This window comes from Salmo salar, chromosome 12 (genome assembly GCF_965601325.2).
Source record: "Salmo salar chromosome 12, fSalSal1, whole genome shotgun sequence".
NCBI classification, from domain to species: Eukaryota; Metazoa; Chordata; class Actinopteri; order Salmoniformes; family Salmonidae; genus Salmo; species Salmo salar.
In genome coordinates, this window is record NC_138302.1 from 2,579,959 (window position 1) to 2,597,303 (window position 17,345).

General features: G+C 52.1%; 1 protein-coding gene across 2 annotated transcripts; it reads right to left on the reverse strand.

The window, feature by feature from the left end:
- Positions 1–1,156: 1,156 nt before the first annotated feature.
- LOC106590979 (serine/threonine-protein kinase PLK1) lies at positions 1,157–16,989 on the reverse strand. Of its 2 annotated transcripts, XM_045713687.2 has the most exons (10): positions 16,204–16,988; positions 15,492–15,660; positions 15,185–15,329; positions 14,474–14,567; positions 13,534–13,756; positions 13,153–13,293; positions 12,849–12,926; positions 2,644–2,798; positions 2,094–2,276; positions 1,157–1,974 (listed from the first exon to the last, which is right to left on the reverse strand). In XM_045713687.2, the coding sequence occupies exons 1-10, from the start codon at positions 16,564–16,566 to the stop codon at positions 1,783–1,785; spliced, it is 1,743 nt and encodes a 580-aa protein (XP_045569643.1). In that variant the 5' UTR covers positions 16,567–16,988; the 3' UTR covers positions 1,157–1,782. The 2 variants fall into 2 exon arrangements, with proteins under 2 accessions (XP_045569643.1, XP_045569644.1); XM_045713688.2 differs by lacking the exons at positions 12,849–12,926; positions 13,153–13,293 and having other exon boundaries at positions 16,204–16,989.
- Between the last annotated feature and the right edge of the window lie 356 nt (positions 16,990–17,345).

Below are 17,345 nucleotides of genomic sequence, written 5' to 3' on the forward strand. Positions count from 1 at the left end.
GAGTATCGAAGGCCCCAGATCATCCAGGGATATATTGAAAGGAGTATCGAAGGCTCCAGATCATACAGGGATATATTGAAAGGAGTATCGAAGGCTCCAGATCATCCAGGGATATATTGAAAGGAGTATCGAAGGCTCCAGATCATCCAGGGATATATTGAAAGGAGTATCGAAGGCCCCAGATCATCCAGGGATATATTGAAAGGAGTATCGAAGGCTCCAGATCATACCGGGATATATTGAAAGGAGTATCGAAAGCCCCAGATCATCCAGGGATATATTGAAAGGAGTATCGAAGGCCCCAGATCATACCGGGATATATTGAAAGGAGTATCGAAAGCCCCAGATCATCCAGGGATATATTGAAAGGAGTATTGAAGGCCCCAGATCATACCGGGATATATTGAAAGGAGTATCGAAGGCCCCAGATCATACAGGGATATATTGAAAGGAGTATCGAAAGCCCCAGATCATACAGGGATATATTAAAAAGAGTATCGAAGGCCCCCAGATCATACAGGGATGTGAAAACACCCTTCCACTAACTTGGACCGCAATGTAAGAAATCAACCAGGGAAGGGCTGTGAGTTGGATAACCCAGTCGATACCGCCTTTTAAATACGTCACTCATTGCTTCAAGCCACATCCCGCAAACATACCTTAATAATGTTTAAGAACGTTTAGGGGGGGGGGGGGACCGTGTCGTTCAAATGGTTCCGCAACGCAGTAAACTGAACGTATCCCACGATCCCTCATTCTATGCTGGTTGTGAAATTTAAACATTCGACCAAGTAAACATCACGTAGGTCTCTACAGTTACATTACAGACCAACCCTACTGCAAACATTCTAGGTTTACAGTAACGTACCCGCTCTGTTCAGCTGGATTCTAGGTTTACAGTAATGGACACGCTCTGTTCAGCTGGATTCTAGGGTTACAGTAACGGACACGCCCTGTTCAGCTGGATTCTAGGTTTACAGTAACACCCTGTTCAGTTGGATTCTGGGTTTACAGTAACCCCGTTCAGTTGGATTCTACGTTTACAGTAACGCCCCGTTCAGATGGATTCCATTCTAGGTTTACAGTAACTTCCAACCCATAATGCTTTGAGTTTAATCTGCTTCACATGAACACGACAACAAGTAAAAAAAACAACCTCTTTCAAGACTTTATTAACGTGGAAGAAAATTCAACTTTTAAAAAAACAAAACATGTAAACATTTTAATTAAACCTGGAGAGAAAAGATTTGTACAAGAGGAACTACAGGTAAAAAAAACAGGTAGAGAAGCATGTACATGATACGGTCTGTCAGCACGGTTCGATTCCCACAACACCTAGCGTACTACAGACCAGACAGAGAAGTGGATTACAGACTGGATGTTTGTCTAACTTAACATCCTGAGGGGAAACAGAGACCAGAGAGACAGACAGGTAGGGGGGGAGAGAGAGAGACTGGTGACCAGAGAGACAGACAGATGGGGGGGGAGAGACTGGTGACCAGGGAGACAGACAGGTAGGGGGGGAGAGAGAGAGAGACTGGTGACCAGAGAGACAGACAGGTAGGTAGGGGGGGACCGATCTTGTGTGACTATAATAAAAAAGACGTTGTTTCAACATTTAGAGACCGTTGGGGAGATCCAGCAGTCCAACTGGCTTATTGTGACACACTCTGATTGGCCAGCAGACAACAGGAAGTGGATTATAGTTAGAGGCTGGGGGGGTGGACCTCCAGCTGGGCTGTGATTGGCTGCGGGGCCAGAGAGAGGAGGACAGGAGATTGGTTAGCGAGGAGTGGAGGACTTGCAGGACAGTAGCTTGGCCACCATCAGTCTGGCGTAACTCATCCTGCTGGCCAGCTCTTTACAGCAGCCAAACTCCTGGATCAGAGACGTCTTGTACGTCCTGAAGTCTCTCTTCTCGTCGATGAAGGACACGGCGCCCATCAGGGGACACAGGATTAACTTGGTGTGGTCCTGCAGAACAGACAACAGATACTCAGAGAGGAGGGGAGGAGAGAGAGAGAGAGACGCGCGGAGGAGGAGAGAGAGAGAGAGACGAGGAGGAAGAGAGACAAGGAGGAAGAGGAGGGTACCTGGAAGAAGTTGATCTGCACGGTGCCGTTGGTGAGGTGGAGGACGATGGCGGACTTGGTTCTGAACCAGTGTCCGAGGTACGGCAGACGGGCGAGTTCGTCCCCGTCCCGCGGCGTGATGTTGGCGCCCGCCTTCAGAAGGTGCTCCGACATGTAGTTACGGAAATACTTCAACAACGTGATCTAGGGAGGGGTCAAAGGTCACAGGTCAGCTAGGCTCTAACCCTTTAACAGACACGTAGAGAGGGAAGACGCTATCCGACAGTTTGCCCGATGCTAGCCACAGTCATAGAGAAGCACTAGCGGCGAGACGCTAACCTTCTTGGATAGCGTAGCTGGGTAGGAGCTAAAGGACTTTTTAATCCCGACGCTATCCGACAGTTAGCCCGATGCTAGCCACAGCCATAGAGAAGCACTAGCGGCGAGACGCTAACCTTCTTGGATAGCGTAGCTGGGTAAGAGCTAAAGGACTTTTTAATCACGACGCTATCCAACAGTTAGCCCGATGCTAGCCACAGCCATAGAGAAGCACTAGCGGCGAGACGCTAACCTTCTTGGAGAGCGTAGCTGGGTAGGAGCGGACGCTGAGGTAGCTCTCAGCGGCCATCTTGTCGATGTACTGAAGACTGTCTCCGTCGGCGTACATGATCATCCTGGTACAGTCATTAAACAAAACGCCCACGCTGTTGTCACACAGCTGATAACCTGGAGGAGAGGAGACAGGGTTGACATGGTAAGAGAGAGAGAGAGAGGGCGGACATGGTGAGAGAGGGGGTCGACATAGAGAGAGGGGGTCGACATAGAGAGAGGGGGTCGAGAGAGAAAGAGGGGGTCGACATGGTGAGAGAGAGGGTCGACATGGTAACAGAGAGAGAGCGAGAGAGGGTCGACATGGTAACAGAGAGAGAGAGAGGGGGTCGACATGGTAACAGAGAGAGAGAGAGGGGGTCGACATGGTAACAGAGAGAGAGAGAGGGGGTCGACATGGTAACAGAGAGAGAGAGAGGGGGTCGACATGGTAACAGAGAGAGAGAGAGGGGGTCGACATGGTAACAGAGAGAGAGAGAGAGAGAGGGGGGGTCGACATGGTAACAGAGAGAGAGAGAGAGAGGGGGTCGACATGGTAACAGAGAGAGAGAGAGGGGGTCGACATGGTAACAGAGAGAGAGAGAGGGGGTCGACATGGTAACAGAGAGAGAGAGAGGGGGTCGACATGGTAACAGAGAGAGAGAGAGGGGGTCGACATGGTAACAGAGAGAGAGAGAGGGGGTCGACATGGTAACAGAGAGAGAGAGAGGGGGTCGACATGGTAACAGAGAGAGAGAGAGGGGGTCGACATGGTAACAGAGAGAGAGAGGGGGTCGACATGGTAACAGAGAGAGAGAGAGGGGGTCGACATGGTAACAGAGAGAGAGAGAGAAGAGAGAGAGAGGGGGTCGAAATGGTGAGAGAGAGGGGGTCGACATGGTGAGAGAGAGAGGGGGTCGACCTGGTGAGAGAGAGAGAGGGGGTCGACATGGTGAGAGAGAGAGAGAGGGGGTCGACATGGTGAGAGAGAGAGAGAGGGTCGACATGGTGAGAGAGAGAGAGAAGGTCGACATGGTGAGAGAGAGAGAGAGAAGGTCGACATGGTGAGAGAGAGAGAGAGGGGGTCGACATGGTGAGAGAGAGAGAGAGGGGGTCGACATGGTGAGAGAGAGAGAGAGGGGGTCGACATGGTAAGAGAGAGAGAGGGGGTCGACATGGTGAGAGAGAGAGAGGGGGTCGACATGGTGAGAGAGAGAGGGGGTCGACATGGTGAGAGAGAGAGGGGGTCGACATGGTGAGAGAGAGAGGGGGTCGACATGGTGAGAGAGAGAGGGGGTCGACATGGTGAGAGAGAGAGGGGGTCGACATGGTGAGAGAGAGAGGGGGTCGACATGGTGAGAGAGAGAGGGGGTCGACATGGTGAGAGAGAGAGGGGGTCGACATGGTGAGAGAGAGAGGGGGTCGACATGGTGAGAGAGAGAGGGGGTCGACATGGTGAGAGAGAGAGGGGGTCGACATGGTGAGAGAGAGAGGGGGTCGACATGGTGAGAGAGAGGGGGTCGACATGGTGAGAGAGAGGGGGTCGACATGGTGAGAGAGAGAGGGGGTCGACATGGTGAGAGAGAGAGGGGGTCGACATGGTGAGAGAGAGAGGGGGTCGACATGGTGAGAGAGAGAGGGGGTCGACATGGTGAGAGAGAGAGGGGGTCGACATGGTGAGAGAGAGAGGGTTCGACATGGTAACAGAGAGAGAGAGAGAGGGGGTCGACATGGTGAGAGAGGGGGGTCGACATGGTGAGAGAGAGGGGGGTCGACATGGTGAGAGAGAGGGGGGTCGACATGGTAAGAGAGAGAGAGCGGGGTCGACATGGTGAGAGAGACGGGGGGTTTCGACATGGTGACAGAGAGAGACGGGGTCGACATGGTGAGAGAGACGGGGGGGTTCGACATGGTGACAGAGAGAGAGAGGGGGGTCGACATGGTAACAGAGAGAGAGAGGGGGTCGACATGGTAACAGAGAGAGAGAGAGGGGGTCGACATGGTAACAGAGAGAGAGAGAGGGGGTCGACATGGTAACAGAGAGAGAGAGAGGGGGTCGACATGGTAACAGAGAGAGAGAGAGAGGGGGTCGACATGGTAACAGAGAGAGAGAGGGGGTCGACATGGTAACAGAGAGAGAGGGGGTCGACATGGTAACAGAGAGAGAGAGGGGGTCGACATGGTAACAGAGAGAGAGGGGGTCGACATGGTAACAGAGAGAGAGGGGGTCGACATGGTAACAGAGAGAGAGGGGGGTCGACATGGTAACAGAGAGAGAGAGGGGGTCGACATGGTAACAGAGAGAGAGAGGGGGTCGACATGGTAACAGAGAGAGAGAGGGGGTCGACATGGTAACAGAGAGAGAGAGGGGGTCGACATGGTAACAGAGAGAGAGAGAGGGGGTCGACATGGTAACAGAGAGAGAGAGAGGGGGGTCGACATGGTAACAGAGAGAGAGAGAGGGGGGGTCGACATGGTAACAGAGAGAGAGAGAGGGGGTCGACATGGTAACAGAGAGAGAGAGAGGGGGTCGACATGGTAACAGAGAGAGAGAGAGGGGGTCGACATGGTAACAGAGAGAGAGAGAGGGGGTCGACATGGTAACAGAGAGAGAGAGAGGGGGTCGACATGGTAACAGAGAGAGAGAGAGGGGGTCGACATGGTAACAGAGAGAGAGAGAGGGGGTCGACATGGTAACAGAGAGAGAGAGAGGGGGTCGACATGGTAACAGAGAGAGAGAGAGGGGGTCGACATGGTAACAGAGAGAGAGAGAGGGGGTCGACATGGTAACAGAGAGAGAGAGAGAGGGGGTCGACATGGTAACAGAGAGAGAGAGAGAGGGGGTCGACATGGTAACAGAGAGAGAGAGAGGGGGTCGACATGGTAACAGAGAGAGAGAGAGGGGGTCGACATGGTAACAGAGAGAGAGAGAGGGGGTCGACATGGTAACAGAGAGAGAGAGAGGGGGTCGACATGGTAACAGAGAGAGAGAGAGGGGGTCGACATGGTAACAGAGAGAGAGAGAGGGGGGTCGACATGGTAACAGAGAGAGAGAGAGGGGGTCGACATGGTAACAGAGAGAGAGAGAGGGGGTCGACATGGTAACAGAGAGAGAGAGAGAGGGGGTCGACATGGTAACAGAGAGAGAGAGAGGGGGTCGACATGGTAACAGAGAGAGAGAGAGGGGGTCGACATGGTAACAGAGAGAGAGAGAGGGGGTCGACATGGTAACAGAGAGAGAGAGAGGGGGTCGACATGGTAACACAGAGAGAGAGAGGGGGTCGACATGGTAACACAGAGAGAGAGAGGGGGTCGACATGGTAACAGAGAGAGAGAGAGGGGGTCGACATGGTAACAGAGAGAGAGGGGGTCGACATGGTAACAGAGAGAGAGGGGGTCGACATGGTAACAGAGAGAGAGGGGGTCGACATGGTAACAGAGAGAGAGGGGGTCGACATGGTAACAGAGAGAGAGGGGGTCGACATGGTAACAGAGAGAGAGGGGGTCGACATGGTAACAGAGAGAGAGGGGGTCGACATGGTAACAGAGAGAGAGAGGGGGTCGACATGGTAACAGAGAGAGAGAGGGGGGTCGACATGGTAACAGAGAGAGAGAGGGGGGTCGACATGGTAACAGAGAGAGAGAGAGGGGGTCGACATGGTAACAGAGAGAGAGAGAGGGGGTCGACATGGTAACAGAGAGAGAGAGAGGGGGTCGACATGGTAACAGAGAGAGAGAGAGGGGGTCGACATGGTAACAGAGAGAGAGAGGGGGTCGACATGGTAACAGAGAGAGAGAGGGGGTCGACATGGTAACAGAGAGAGAGAGAGGGGGTCGACATGGTAACAGAGAGAGAGAGAGGGGGTCGACATGGTAACAGAGAGAGAGAGAGGGGGTCGACATGGTAACAGAGAGAGAGAGAGGGGGTCGACATGGTAACAGAGAGAGAGAGAGGGGGTCGACATGGTAACAGAGAGAGAGAGAGGGGGTCGACATGGTAACAGAGAGAGAGAGGGGGTCGACATGGTAACAGAGAGAGAGAGGGGGTCGACATGGTAACACAGAGAGAGAGGGGGTCGACATGGTAACAGAGAGAGAGAGAGGGGGGTCGACATGGTAACAGAGAGAGAGAGGGGGGTCGACATGGTAACAGAGAGAGAGGGGGGTCGACATGGTAACAGAGAGAGAGGGGGGTCGACATGGTAACAGAGAGAGAGGGGGTCGACATGGTAACAGAGAGAGAGGGGGTCGACATGGTAACAGAGAGAGAGGGGGTCGACATGGTAACAGAGAGAGAGGGGGTCGACATGGTAACAGAGAGAGAGGGGGTCGACATGGTAACAGAGAGAGAGGGGGTCGACATGGTAACAGAGAGAGAGAGGGGTCGACATGGTAACAGAGAGAGAGAGGGGGTCGACATGGTAACAGAGAGAGAGAGAGGGGGTCGACATGGTAACAGAGAGAGAGAGAGGGGGTCGACATGGTAACAGAGAGAGAGAGAGGGGGTCGACATGGTAACAGAGAGAGAGAGAGGGGGGTCGACATGGTAACAGAGAGAGAGAGAGGGGGTCGACATGGTAACAGAGAGAGAGAGAGGGGTCGACATGGTAGAGAGAGAGAGAGGGGGTCGACATGGTAAGAGAGAGAGAGAGAGGGGGTCGACATGGTAAGAGAGAGAGAGAGGGGGTCGACATGGTAGAGAGAGAGAGAGAGGGGGGGTCGACATGGTAAGAGAGAGAGAGGGGGGTCGACATGGTAAGAGAGAGAGAGGGGGGGTCGACATGGTAAGAGAGAGAGAGGGGGGTCGACATGGTAAGAGAGAGAGAGGGGGGTCGACATGGTAAGAGAGAGAGAGGGGGGTCGACATGGTAAGAGAGAGAGAGGGGGGTCGACATGGTAAGAGAGAGAGAGGGGGGTCGACATGGTAAGAGAGAGAGAGGGGGGTCGACATGGTAAGAGAGAGAGAGGGGGGTCGACATGGTAAGAGAGAGAGAGGGGGGTCGACATGGTAAGAGAGAGAGAGGGGGGTCGACATGGTAAGAGAGAGAGAGGGGGGTCGACATGGTAAGAGAGAGAGAGAGGGGTCGACATGGTAACAGAGAGAGAGAGAGAGGGGTCGACATGGTAACAGAGAGAGAGAGAGGGGTTCGACATGGTAACGAGAGAGAGAGGGGGGTCGACATGGTAACGAGAGAGAGAGGGGGGTCGACATGGTAACGAGAGAGAGAGGGGGGTCGACATGGTAACAGAGAGAGAGGGGGGTCGACATGGTAACAGAGAGAGAGGGGGGTCGACATGGTAACAGAGAGAGAGAGGGGGGTCGACATGGTAACAGAGAGAGAGAGGGGGGTCGACATGGTAACAGAGAGAGAGAGAGGGGGTCGACATGGTAACAGAGAGAGAGAGAGGGGGTCGACATGGTAACAGAGAGAGAGAGAGAGGGGGTCGACATGGTAACAGAGAGAGAGAGAGAGGGGGTCGACATGGTAACAGAGAGAGAGAGGAGAGGGGGTCGACATGGTAACAGAGAGAGAGAGAGGGGGGGTCGACATGGTAACAGAGAGAGAGAGAGGGGGTCGACATGGTGAGAGAGAGAGAGAGAGGGGGGGTCGACATGGTAAGAGAGAGAGAGGGGGGGTCGACATGGTAAGAGAGAGAGAGGGGGGTCGACATGGTAAGAGAGAGAGAGGGGGGTCGACATGGTAAGAGAGAGAGAGGGGGGTCGACATGGTAAGAGAGAGAGAGGGGGGTCGACATGGTAAGAGAGAGAGAGGGGGGTCGACATGGTAAGAGAGAGAGAGGGGGGTCGACATGGTAGAGAGAGAGAGAGAGGGGGTCGACATGGTAAGAGAGAGAGAGGGGGGTCGACATGGTAAGAGAGAGAGAGAGGGGGGTCGACATGGTAAGAGAGAGAGAGGGGGGTCGACATGGTAAGAGAGAGAGAGGGGGGTCGACATGGTAAGAGAGAGAGAGAGGGGGGGGTCGACATGGTAAGAGAGAGAGAGGGGGGGTCGACATGGTAACAGAGAGAGAGAGGGGGGTCGACATGGTAAGAGAGAGAGAGGGGGGTCGACATGGTAAGAGAGAGAGAGGGGGGTCGACATGGTAAGAGAGAGAGAGGGGGGTCGACATGGTAAGAGAGAGAGAGGGGGTCGACATGGTAAGAGAGAGAGAGGGGGGGTCGACATGGTAAGAGAGAGAGAGGGGGGTCGACATGGTAAGAGAGAGAGAGGGGGTTCGACATGGTAAGAGAGAGAGAGGGGGGGTCGACATGGTAAGAGAGAGAGAGGGGGTTCGACATGGTAAGAGAGAGAGAGAGGGGGTCGACATGGTAACAGAGAGAGAGAGAGAGGGGTTCGACATGGTAACAGAGAGAGAGAGAGAGGGGTCGACATGGTAACAGAGAGAGAGAGGGGGGTCGACATGGTAACAGAGAGAGAGAGAGAGGGGGTCGACATGGTAACGAGAGAGAGAGAGAGGGGGTCGACATGGTAAGAGAGAGAGAGAGAGGGGGTCGACATGGTAAGAGAGAGAGAGAGAGAGGGGGGGTCGACATGGTGAGAGAGAGAGAGAGGGGGGGGTCGACATGGTAAGAGAGAGAGAGAGAGGGGGGGGGGTCGACATGGTAACAGAGAGGAGAGAGAGGGGGTCGACATGGTAACAGAGAGAGAGGGGGTCGACATGGTAACAGAGAGAGAGAGGGGGTCGACATGGTAACGAGAGAGAGAGGGGGTCGACATGGTAAGAGAGAGAGGAGAGAGAGGGGGGGGTCGACATGGTAAGAGAGAGAGAGGGGGGGTCGACATGGTAACAGAGAGAGAGAGAGAGAGGGGTCGACATGGTAACAGAGAGAGAGAGAGAGGGGGTCGACATGGTAACAGAGAGAGAGAGAGAGGGGGGGTCGACATGGTAACAGAGAGAGAGAGAGAGGGGGTCGACATGGTAACAGAGAGAGAGAGAGGGGGGGTCGACATGGTAAGAGAGAGAGAGAGAGGGGGGGGGTCGACATGGTAACGAGAGAGAGAGAGGGGGGGTCGACATGGTAACAGAGAGAGAGAGAGAGGGGGGTCGACATGGTAAGAGAGAGAGAGGGGGTCGACATGGTAAGAGAGAGAGAGGGGGTCGACATGGTAAGAGAGAGAGAGGGGGGGTCGACATGGTAACAGAGAGAGAGGGGGGGTCGACATGGTAAGAGAGAGAGAGGGGGGTCGACATGGTAAGAGAGAGAGAGAGAGAAGGGGGGTCGACATGGTAACAGAGAGAGAGAGAGAGGGGGTCGACATGGTAACAGAGAGAGAGAGGGAGGGGGTCGACATGGTAACAGAGAGAGAGAGGGGGGGTCGACATGGTAAGAGAGAGAGAGAGAGGGGGTCGACATGGTAACAGAGAGAGAGAGAGGGGGGGTCGACATGGTAACAGAGAGAGAGAGGGGGGGTCGACATGGTAACAGAGAGAGAGAGGGGGGGGTCGACATGGTAAGAGAGAGAGAGAGGGGGGGTCGACATGGTAAGAGAGAGAGAGGGGTCGACATGGTAAAGAGAGAGGGGGTCGACATGGTAACAGAGAGAGAGAGGGGGGGGTCGACATGGTAACGAGAGAGAGAGAGAGAGAGGGGGGGGTCGACATGGTGAGAGAGAGAGAGAGAGGGGGTCGACATGGTGAGAGAGAGAGAGGGGGTCGACATGGTGAGAGAGAGAGAGGGGGTCGACATGGTGAGAGAGAGAGAGAGAGAGGGGGTCGACATGGTGAGAGAGAGAGAGAGAGTCGACGTCGACATGGTGAGAGAGAGAGAGAGAGAGAGGGGGTCGACATGGTGAGAGAGAGAGAGAGAGAGGGGGTCGACATGGTAACAGAGAGAGAGAGGGGGTCGACATGGTGAGAGAGAGAGGGGGTCGACATGGTGAGAGAGAGAGAGAGAGGGGGTCGACATGGTGAGAGAGAGAGAGAGAGGGGGTCGACATGGTAAGAGAGAGAGAGGGGGTCGACATGGTGAGAGAGAGGGGGTCGACATGGTAACAGAGAGAGAGAGAGAGGGGGTCGACATGGTAAGAGAGAGAGAGAGGGAGAGAGAGAGAGGGGGGGTCGACATGGTAAGAGAGAGAGAGAGGGGGGGTCGACATGGTAACAGAGAGAGAGAGAGAGGGGGTCGACAAGGTAAGAGAGAGAGAGAGAGGGGGTCGACATGGTAACAGAGAGAGCGAGAGAGAGACGGGGTCGACATGGTAACAGAGAGAGAGAGGGGACGACATGGTGAGAGAGAGGGGGTCGACATAGAGAGAGGGGGTTCGACATGGTAACAGAGAGAGAGAGAGAGGGGTCGACATGGTAACAGAGAGAGAGAGAGAGAGGGGTCGACATGGTAACAGAGAGAGAGGGGGGGGTCGACATGGTAAGAGAGAGAGAGAGAGAGAGGGGGTCGACATGGTAAGAGAGAGAGAGAGAGGGTCGACATGGTAACAGAGAGAGAGAGAGGGGGTCGACATGGTAACAGAGAGAGAGAGAGGGGGTCGACATGGTAACAGAGAGAGAGAGAGGGGGTCGACATGGTAACAGAGAGAGAGAGAGAGAGGGGGTCGACATGGTAACAGAGAGAGAGAGAGAGAGGGGGTCGACATGGTAACAGAGAGAGAGAGAGAGAGGGGGTCGACATGGTAACAGAGAGAGAGAGAGAGAGGGGGTCGACATGGTAACAGAGAGAGAGAGAGAGGGGGTCGACATGGTAACAGAGAGAGAGAGAGAGGGGGTCGACATGGTAACAGAGAGAGAGAGAGGGGGGGGGTCGACATGGTAAGAGAGAGCGAGAGGGGGGGTCGACATGGTAACAGAGAGCGAGAGAGAGAGAGAGAGAGAGAGAAGAGAGAGGGTTCGACATGGTAACAGAGAGAGAGAGAGAGGGGGTCGACATGGTGAGAGAGAGAGAGAGAGAGAGAGGGGGTCGACATGGTAACAGAGAGAGAGAGAGAGAGTCGACATGGTAACAGAGAGAGAGAGAGTCGACATGGTAACAGAGAGAGAGAGAGGGGGTCGACATGGTAACAGAGAGAGAGAGAGGGGGGGTCGACATGGTAACAGAGAGAGAGAGAGAGAGGGGGTCAACATGGTAAGAGAGAGAGAGAGAGGGGGTCAACATGGTAAGAGAGAGAGAGAGAGGGGGTCAACATGGTAAGAGAGAGAGAGAGAGGGGGTCGACATGGTAAGAGAGAGAGAGAGGAGGGGGGTCGACATGGTAACAGAGAGAGAGAGGGAGGGGGTCGACATGGTAACAGAGAGAGAGAGAGGGGGTCGACATGGTAACAGAGAGAGAGAGAGAGGGGTCGACATGGTAACAGAGAGAGAGAGAGAGGGGTCGACATGGTAACAGAGAGAGAGAGAGTGAAGAGAGGGTTCGACATGGTAACAGAGAGAGAGAGAAGAGAGAGGGTTCGACATGGTAACAGAGAGAGAGAGAGGGGGTCGACATGGTAGAGAGAGAGAGAGAGAGAGAGAGGGGGTCGACATGGTAAGAGAGAGAGAGAGGGGGGGGTCGACATGGTGAGAGAAAGAGAGAGAGAGAGAGAGAGAGGGGGTCGACATGGTGAGAGAGAGAGAGGGGGGGGGTCGACATGGTGAGAGAGAGAGAGGGGGTCGACATGGTGACAGAGAGAGAGGGGGTCGACATGGTAACAGAGAGAGAGAGAGAGACGACATGTGAGAGAGAGGGGGTCGACATAGAGAGAGGGGGTCGACACGGTAACAGAGAGAGGGGGTTGACATGGTAACAGAGAGAGAGAGAGAGAGAGACGGGGGGGTTCGACATGGTAACAGAGAGAGAGAGAGACAGGGTCGACATGGTAACAGAGAGAGAGAGAGAGGGGTCGACATGGTAACAGAGAGAGAGAGAGAGAGAGAGAGGGGTCGACATGGTAACAGAGAGAGAGAGAGAGAGAGAGAGAGACAGGTTCGACATGGTAACGAGAGAGAGAGAGGACAGGTTCGACATGGTAACAGAGAGAGAGAGAGAGACAGGTTCGACATGGTAACAGAGAGAGAGAGAGACAGGTTCGACATGGTAACAGAGAGAGACAGGTTCGACATGGTAACAGAGAGAGAGAGAGACAGGTTCGACATGGTAACAGAGAGAGAGAGAGAGAGAGAGAGGGTTGACATGGTAACAGAGAGAGAGAGGGTTGACATGGTAACAGTTGTTACCCAGTCCGTATTTGTCGCTGTAGTCGACCCACTTGCTGATCCAGAAGATGGGGACACAGGCTGGGTCCTCGGCCTCCTCTGGAAACACAGGGGTCAAAGGTCAATATGTTGGGCTGTGTCTCGTACCCATGGGAACGAGTCCTCCGAGGACTAGACAGTGTGTCGTACACATGGGAACGAGTCCTCCGAGGACTAGACAGTGTGTCGTACCCATGGGAACGAGTCCTCGGAGGACTTGACAGTGTGTCGTACCCATGCAAGTATGTGCGTCTCTCTCTCGGCATTGTGTGTGTGTGTGTCGTACCCATGCGTACGAGTCCTCTCTCCGAGGGCTTGGCAGCGTTGCAGGTGTCCAGTTGCTGCAGCAGGTCATTCAGGTGACAGTCTGTCGCCTCTGGAATCTCTCTGAGCAGCGGCTCGTCTTTCTGCTCCACCTTCTCCGTCCCTAATGAAGACAAGAGGACGACACTAGACCCCCCGCCGAAGGAAAGGAAGGGAGGAAAGGAAGGAAGAGGCCGACACTAGACCCTCCGCTTAAGAGAAGAGGCCGACACTAGACCCCTGGGCTGAAAGAAAGGAAGGGAGGAAAGGAGACCGAGACTAGACCCCAACGCTGAAGGAAAGGAAGTTAGGAAAGGAGAGAGAGACACTAGACCACAGCGTCCTACGTCGTGTGAAGCCTAACCTTTGTTGTTGAGAGCGGTGAGCGGGCGCCTCTGGCCGGGCTCCAGAGACGAGGGAGCGATGGAGAAGCGCGGCGGGACGGTCAGGCAGGTGGTGGGGAGACGTAAGGGGGTGTAACCCTCGGTGAAGAACTCGTCCGTCTGCAGCTGGGAGACGGTGGGACGCTGGGAAGGGTCGGCGTGGAGCATTCGCTTGATCAGAGACGCTGCCACGGGGTTGATTTGCTACAGAAACAGGATTTTAAAAAACAGGACAAACGGAGAGAAGATTTTGTGACGAAAACTGGAAATCAGCACGAATGACCTTTGAATTATTAAGGTAATTGACACCTTCAATGTGTTAACTCACCCAGGGGGATAATGTAGTGGTATAATACGGTGTATTAACTCACCCAGGGAGATAATGTAGTGGTATAATACGGTGTGTTAACTCACCCAGGGAGATAATGTAGTAGTATAATACGGTGTGTTAACTCACCCAGGGAGATAATGTAGTAGTATAATACGGTGTGTTAACTCACCCAGGGAGATAATATAGCGGTACTCACCCAGGGGGATAATGTAGCGGTACTCACCCAGGGGGATAATGTAGCGGTACTCACCCAGGGGGATAATGTAGTGGTATAATACAGCGTTAACTCACCCAGGGGGATAATGTAGGGGTCTCACCCAGGGGGATAATGTAGTGGTCTCACCCAGGGGGATAATGTAGTGGTATAATACGGTGGTAACTCACCCAGAGGGATAATGTAGTGGTATAATACGGTGTTAACTCACCCAGAGGGATAATGTAGTGGTATAATACGGCGTTAACTCCCCCAGGGGGATAACCCCAGTGGTATAATACGGCGTTTACTCACCCAGGGGGATAATGTAGTGGTATAATACGGCGTTTACTCACCCAGGGGGATAATGTAGTGGTATAATACGGTAGTAACTCACCCAGGGAATAGTGTAATTGTTCTTTTTGATTCGGTTGTAGGTTTCCTTCAGACACGTCGTCTCAAACGGAGGTTTACCGACCAGCAGCGTGTACCTGAGAGAGACGAGGCCTGTTACAATACAGACCACTACTGGGGGGGACCCCCCCCCCCCCAGATACAGACCACTACTGGTGGGGGACCCCCCCCTCAGATACAGACCACTACTGGTGGGGGACCCCCCCCTCAGATACAGACCACTACTGGTGGGGGACCCCCCCCTCAGATACAGACCACTACTGGTGGGGGACCCCCCCCTCAGATACAGACCACTACTGGGGGACCCCCCCCTCAGATACAGACCACTACTGGGGGACCCCCCCTCAGATACAGACCACTACTGGGGGACCCCCCCTCAGATACAGACCACTACTGGTGGGGGACCCCCCCCCCCCCCTCAGATCTAGACCACTACTGGGGGACCCCCCCAGATACAGTATTAAATATCTGTATTCGCAAGCATTAATGTGGTATATTGTTTAGTTTTAATTTATTGCGACCAGAACGACTTTGAAAACAGATACCAATGTCATTTTTCGATGCCCAAACTCTCTCGTTAAAAATGTACCGAATGTAACGATAAACACAGTACAAAAAAACCCTGCAAACATACCTGATCAAATATACATTTATTTATTACCCCAGTAGCTAAGCTCGTCTACGTTCCACTTACAGGATACAGCCCAGAGACCAGACGTCGACCTCGAAACTGTGGCCTTTCTTACAGAGGACCTCCGGGGCGATGTAGTTCGGCGTCCCGCATAACGTCTTCTTACGTTCCCCTTCGAATTCTATCTTTGTGGCGAGGCCAAAGTCACCTTGGAGGAGGAGGAGAGACAGATAGGTGTTTAGACAAGGTGCTGTACAGAGGTGTGTGTGTGTGTGTGTACATTCTGGACCGGCTCACCAAGTGTGTGTGTGTGTGTGTGGAGTGTGTATATTAATGTGTGTGTGTGTGTGTGTGTGTGTGCGCTGCGTACCTATCTTAACGTCCATGTCGTCGCTGAGGAAGATGTTCCCCAGTTTCAGGTCTCTGTGTATCACTCTGTTGTCGTGGAGGTACTGACAGCCTTTTACCAGCTGCATCATATAATAACGGGCCTCGGGCTCCGTTACCGCCTTACGACGCTTATGCAGCTCCAACAGAGACTGAGAGAGGGGGGGGGGGACAGAGAAATGGAGGGGTTTAGCAACTGTTATATCACTGGGGTTAACTTGTATTTTTTAGGGTTTACTTCTGAATGTCTGATTGGAAGAGGGGACGGGACGGACAATGTACTTAGTCTAAGTTGTCATGCCAAGAAAAAAACAGTTTTTAGTAGTTTGTACAAAATCATAAATCAAAAAAGGGGCGGACTAGTTTTTTTAAAGAAAGTTCAAGAGTTGTAAATAACTTTTCAATTCAAAAGCACAAACTATATATAAAATCTAAGTACTTATGCAATCCTAGTTAGTCACCTTGAAAAGGAGGGGGACAAGTTGTGTTTTAAACAACAAGTCTTGTTAATTCAAGTAGCTAGTCATGTTGAGCGTTAGGTTTCATTTACATTACATTTTACATGTCCTTCCTAGACTAGGAAGTGTCCAAAACTAGATACAGTAGCTCCTAAAAAAACATTATTAATTAAAACTTATTATTATTAAAACTAAGTTAAAAAAAAATTAAATTATATAATCAGAAATCCAACTCACCCTTCGTCTGCAAATTTCCAAAACGACAAAAACAAAATCATCATCCTCGAAAAATCCGTGAAATCCAACAATGTGAGGATTGTCGAGACTCTTGTGAATGGCGATTTCAGAGCTCATTTTTTCCCTCTGATGAGGCTTGAGAATCATGGATTTAGGGACGACTTTACCGGCGAAAACTTCTTTCGTTTCCATATCTGTGATTTCGTAGCATTTAGCAAAACCACCTTTACCAAGAAATCTTCCCCGGGTGTATTTTTTGAACGTCCGAGGATCTATAAGAATATCCGGGATTTCTTTGAGAGGTGCCGATTTGGGGTCGACGTTTGTCGACGGATTCGTCGCCTTGGCTACAGGTGCACTCATTTTTAATAATAATAATAAATAAATAAATAAAGTGCCCTTCGAAAGCAACAAAAATATATAAAGATATGTTGACAAAAAAAAAAAAGACAATTTAAAATAAATAAAAATCCAATACACAACAAAAAGAAAAAAAAAAAAGGTTATGCTAATCTACCTCACTTTAGACAGGGCTAACTAGCTAGCTAGCTAGCCTTCCGAGTAACCCACTGAATTCAAATCAAAACTAAACCAAATGTTTTACCAAACTGTTCGCTTACATTTTTTTTTACGTACGATACCCAAGAATCAAATCGATTTTTTAACTTTAATATAATTGAATTATAATATAAACAACACCTCACCGTTGTTACTACTTTGCTCGTCGTTTATTTATTAACAACAGCGTCGACTAAAGCTAGCTGTTAGTTTAAATGCTGGTCTGTTCGTTTCAGCCGCCTGTGATTGGTCCTGACGAGTTTGAATTCGGACGGAAACAAAGCATCACGGGAAAGTTTTCAACCAAAAAATGGGCCAATTACCGAGCGGGAAATTCATATCCGTAGCACCGATTGGTTAAAACACCTGTAGATAACGCCCCTTATCTTCCTTAAACACTGACCAATCACCGACAACAAAAACCCCCAAGACGATAACCAAATTAATTGTGGGAAATGTAGTAGCTTGTATTGTCGTGTGAATAGAAAAACCACACCTTAGCAAGAACGAAAAACAAAACAAAAAACGTTATTATTACAACCCATCGCCGATAAAACAATAATTGTAAATGTTTTAGGTAAACT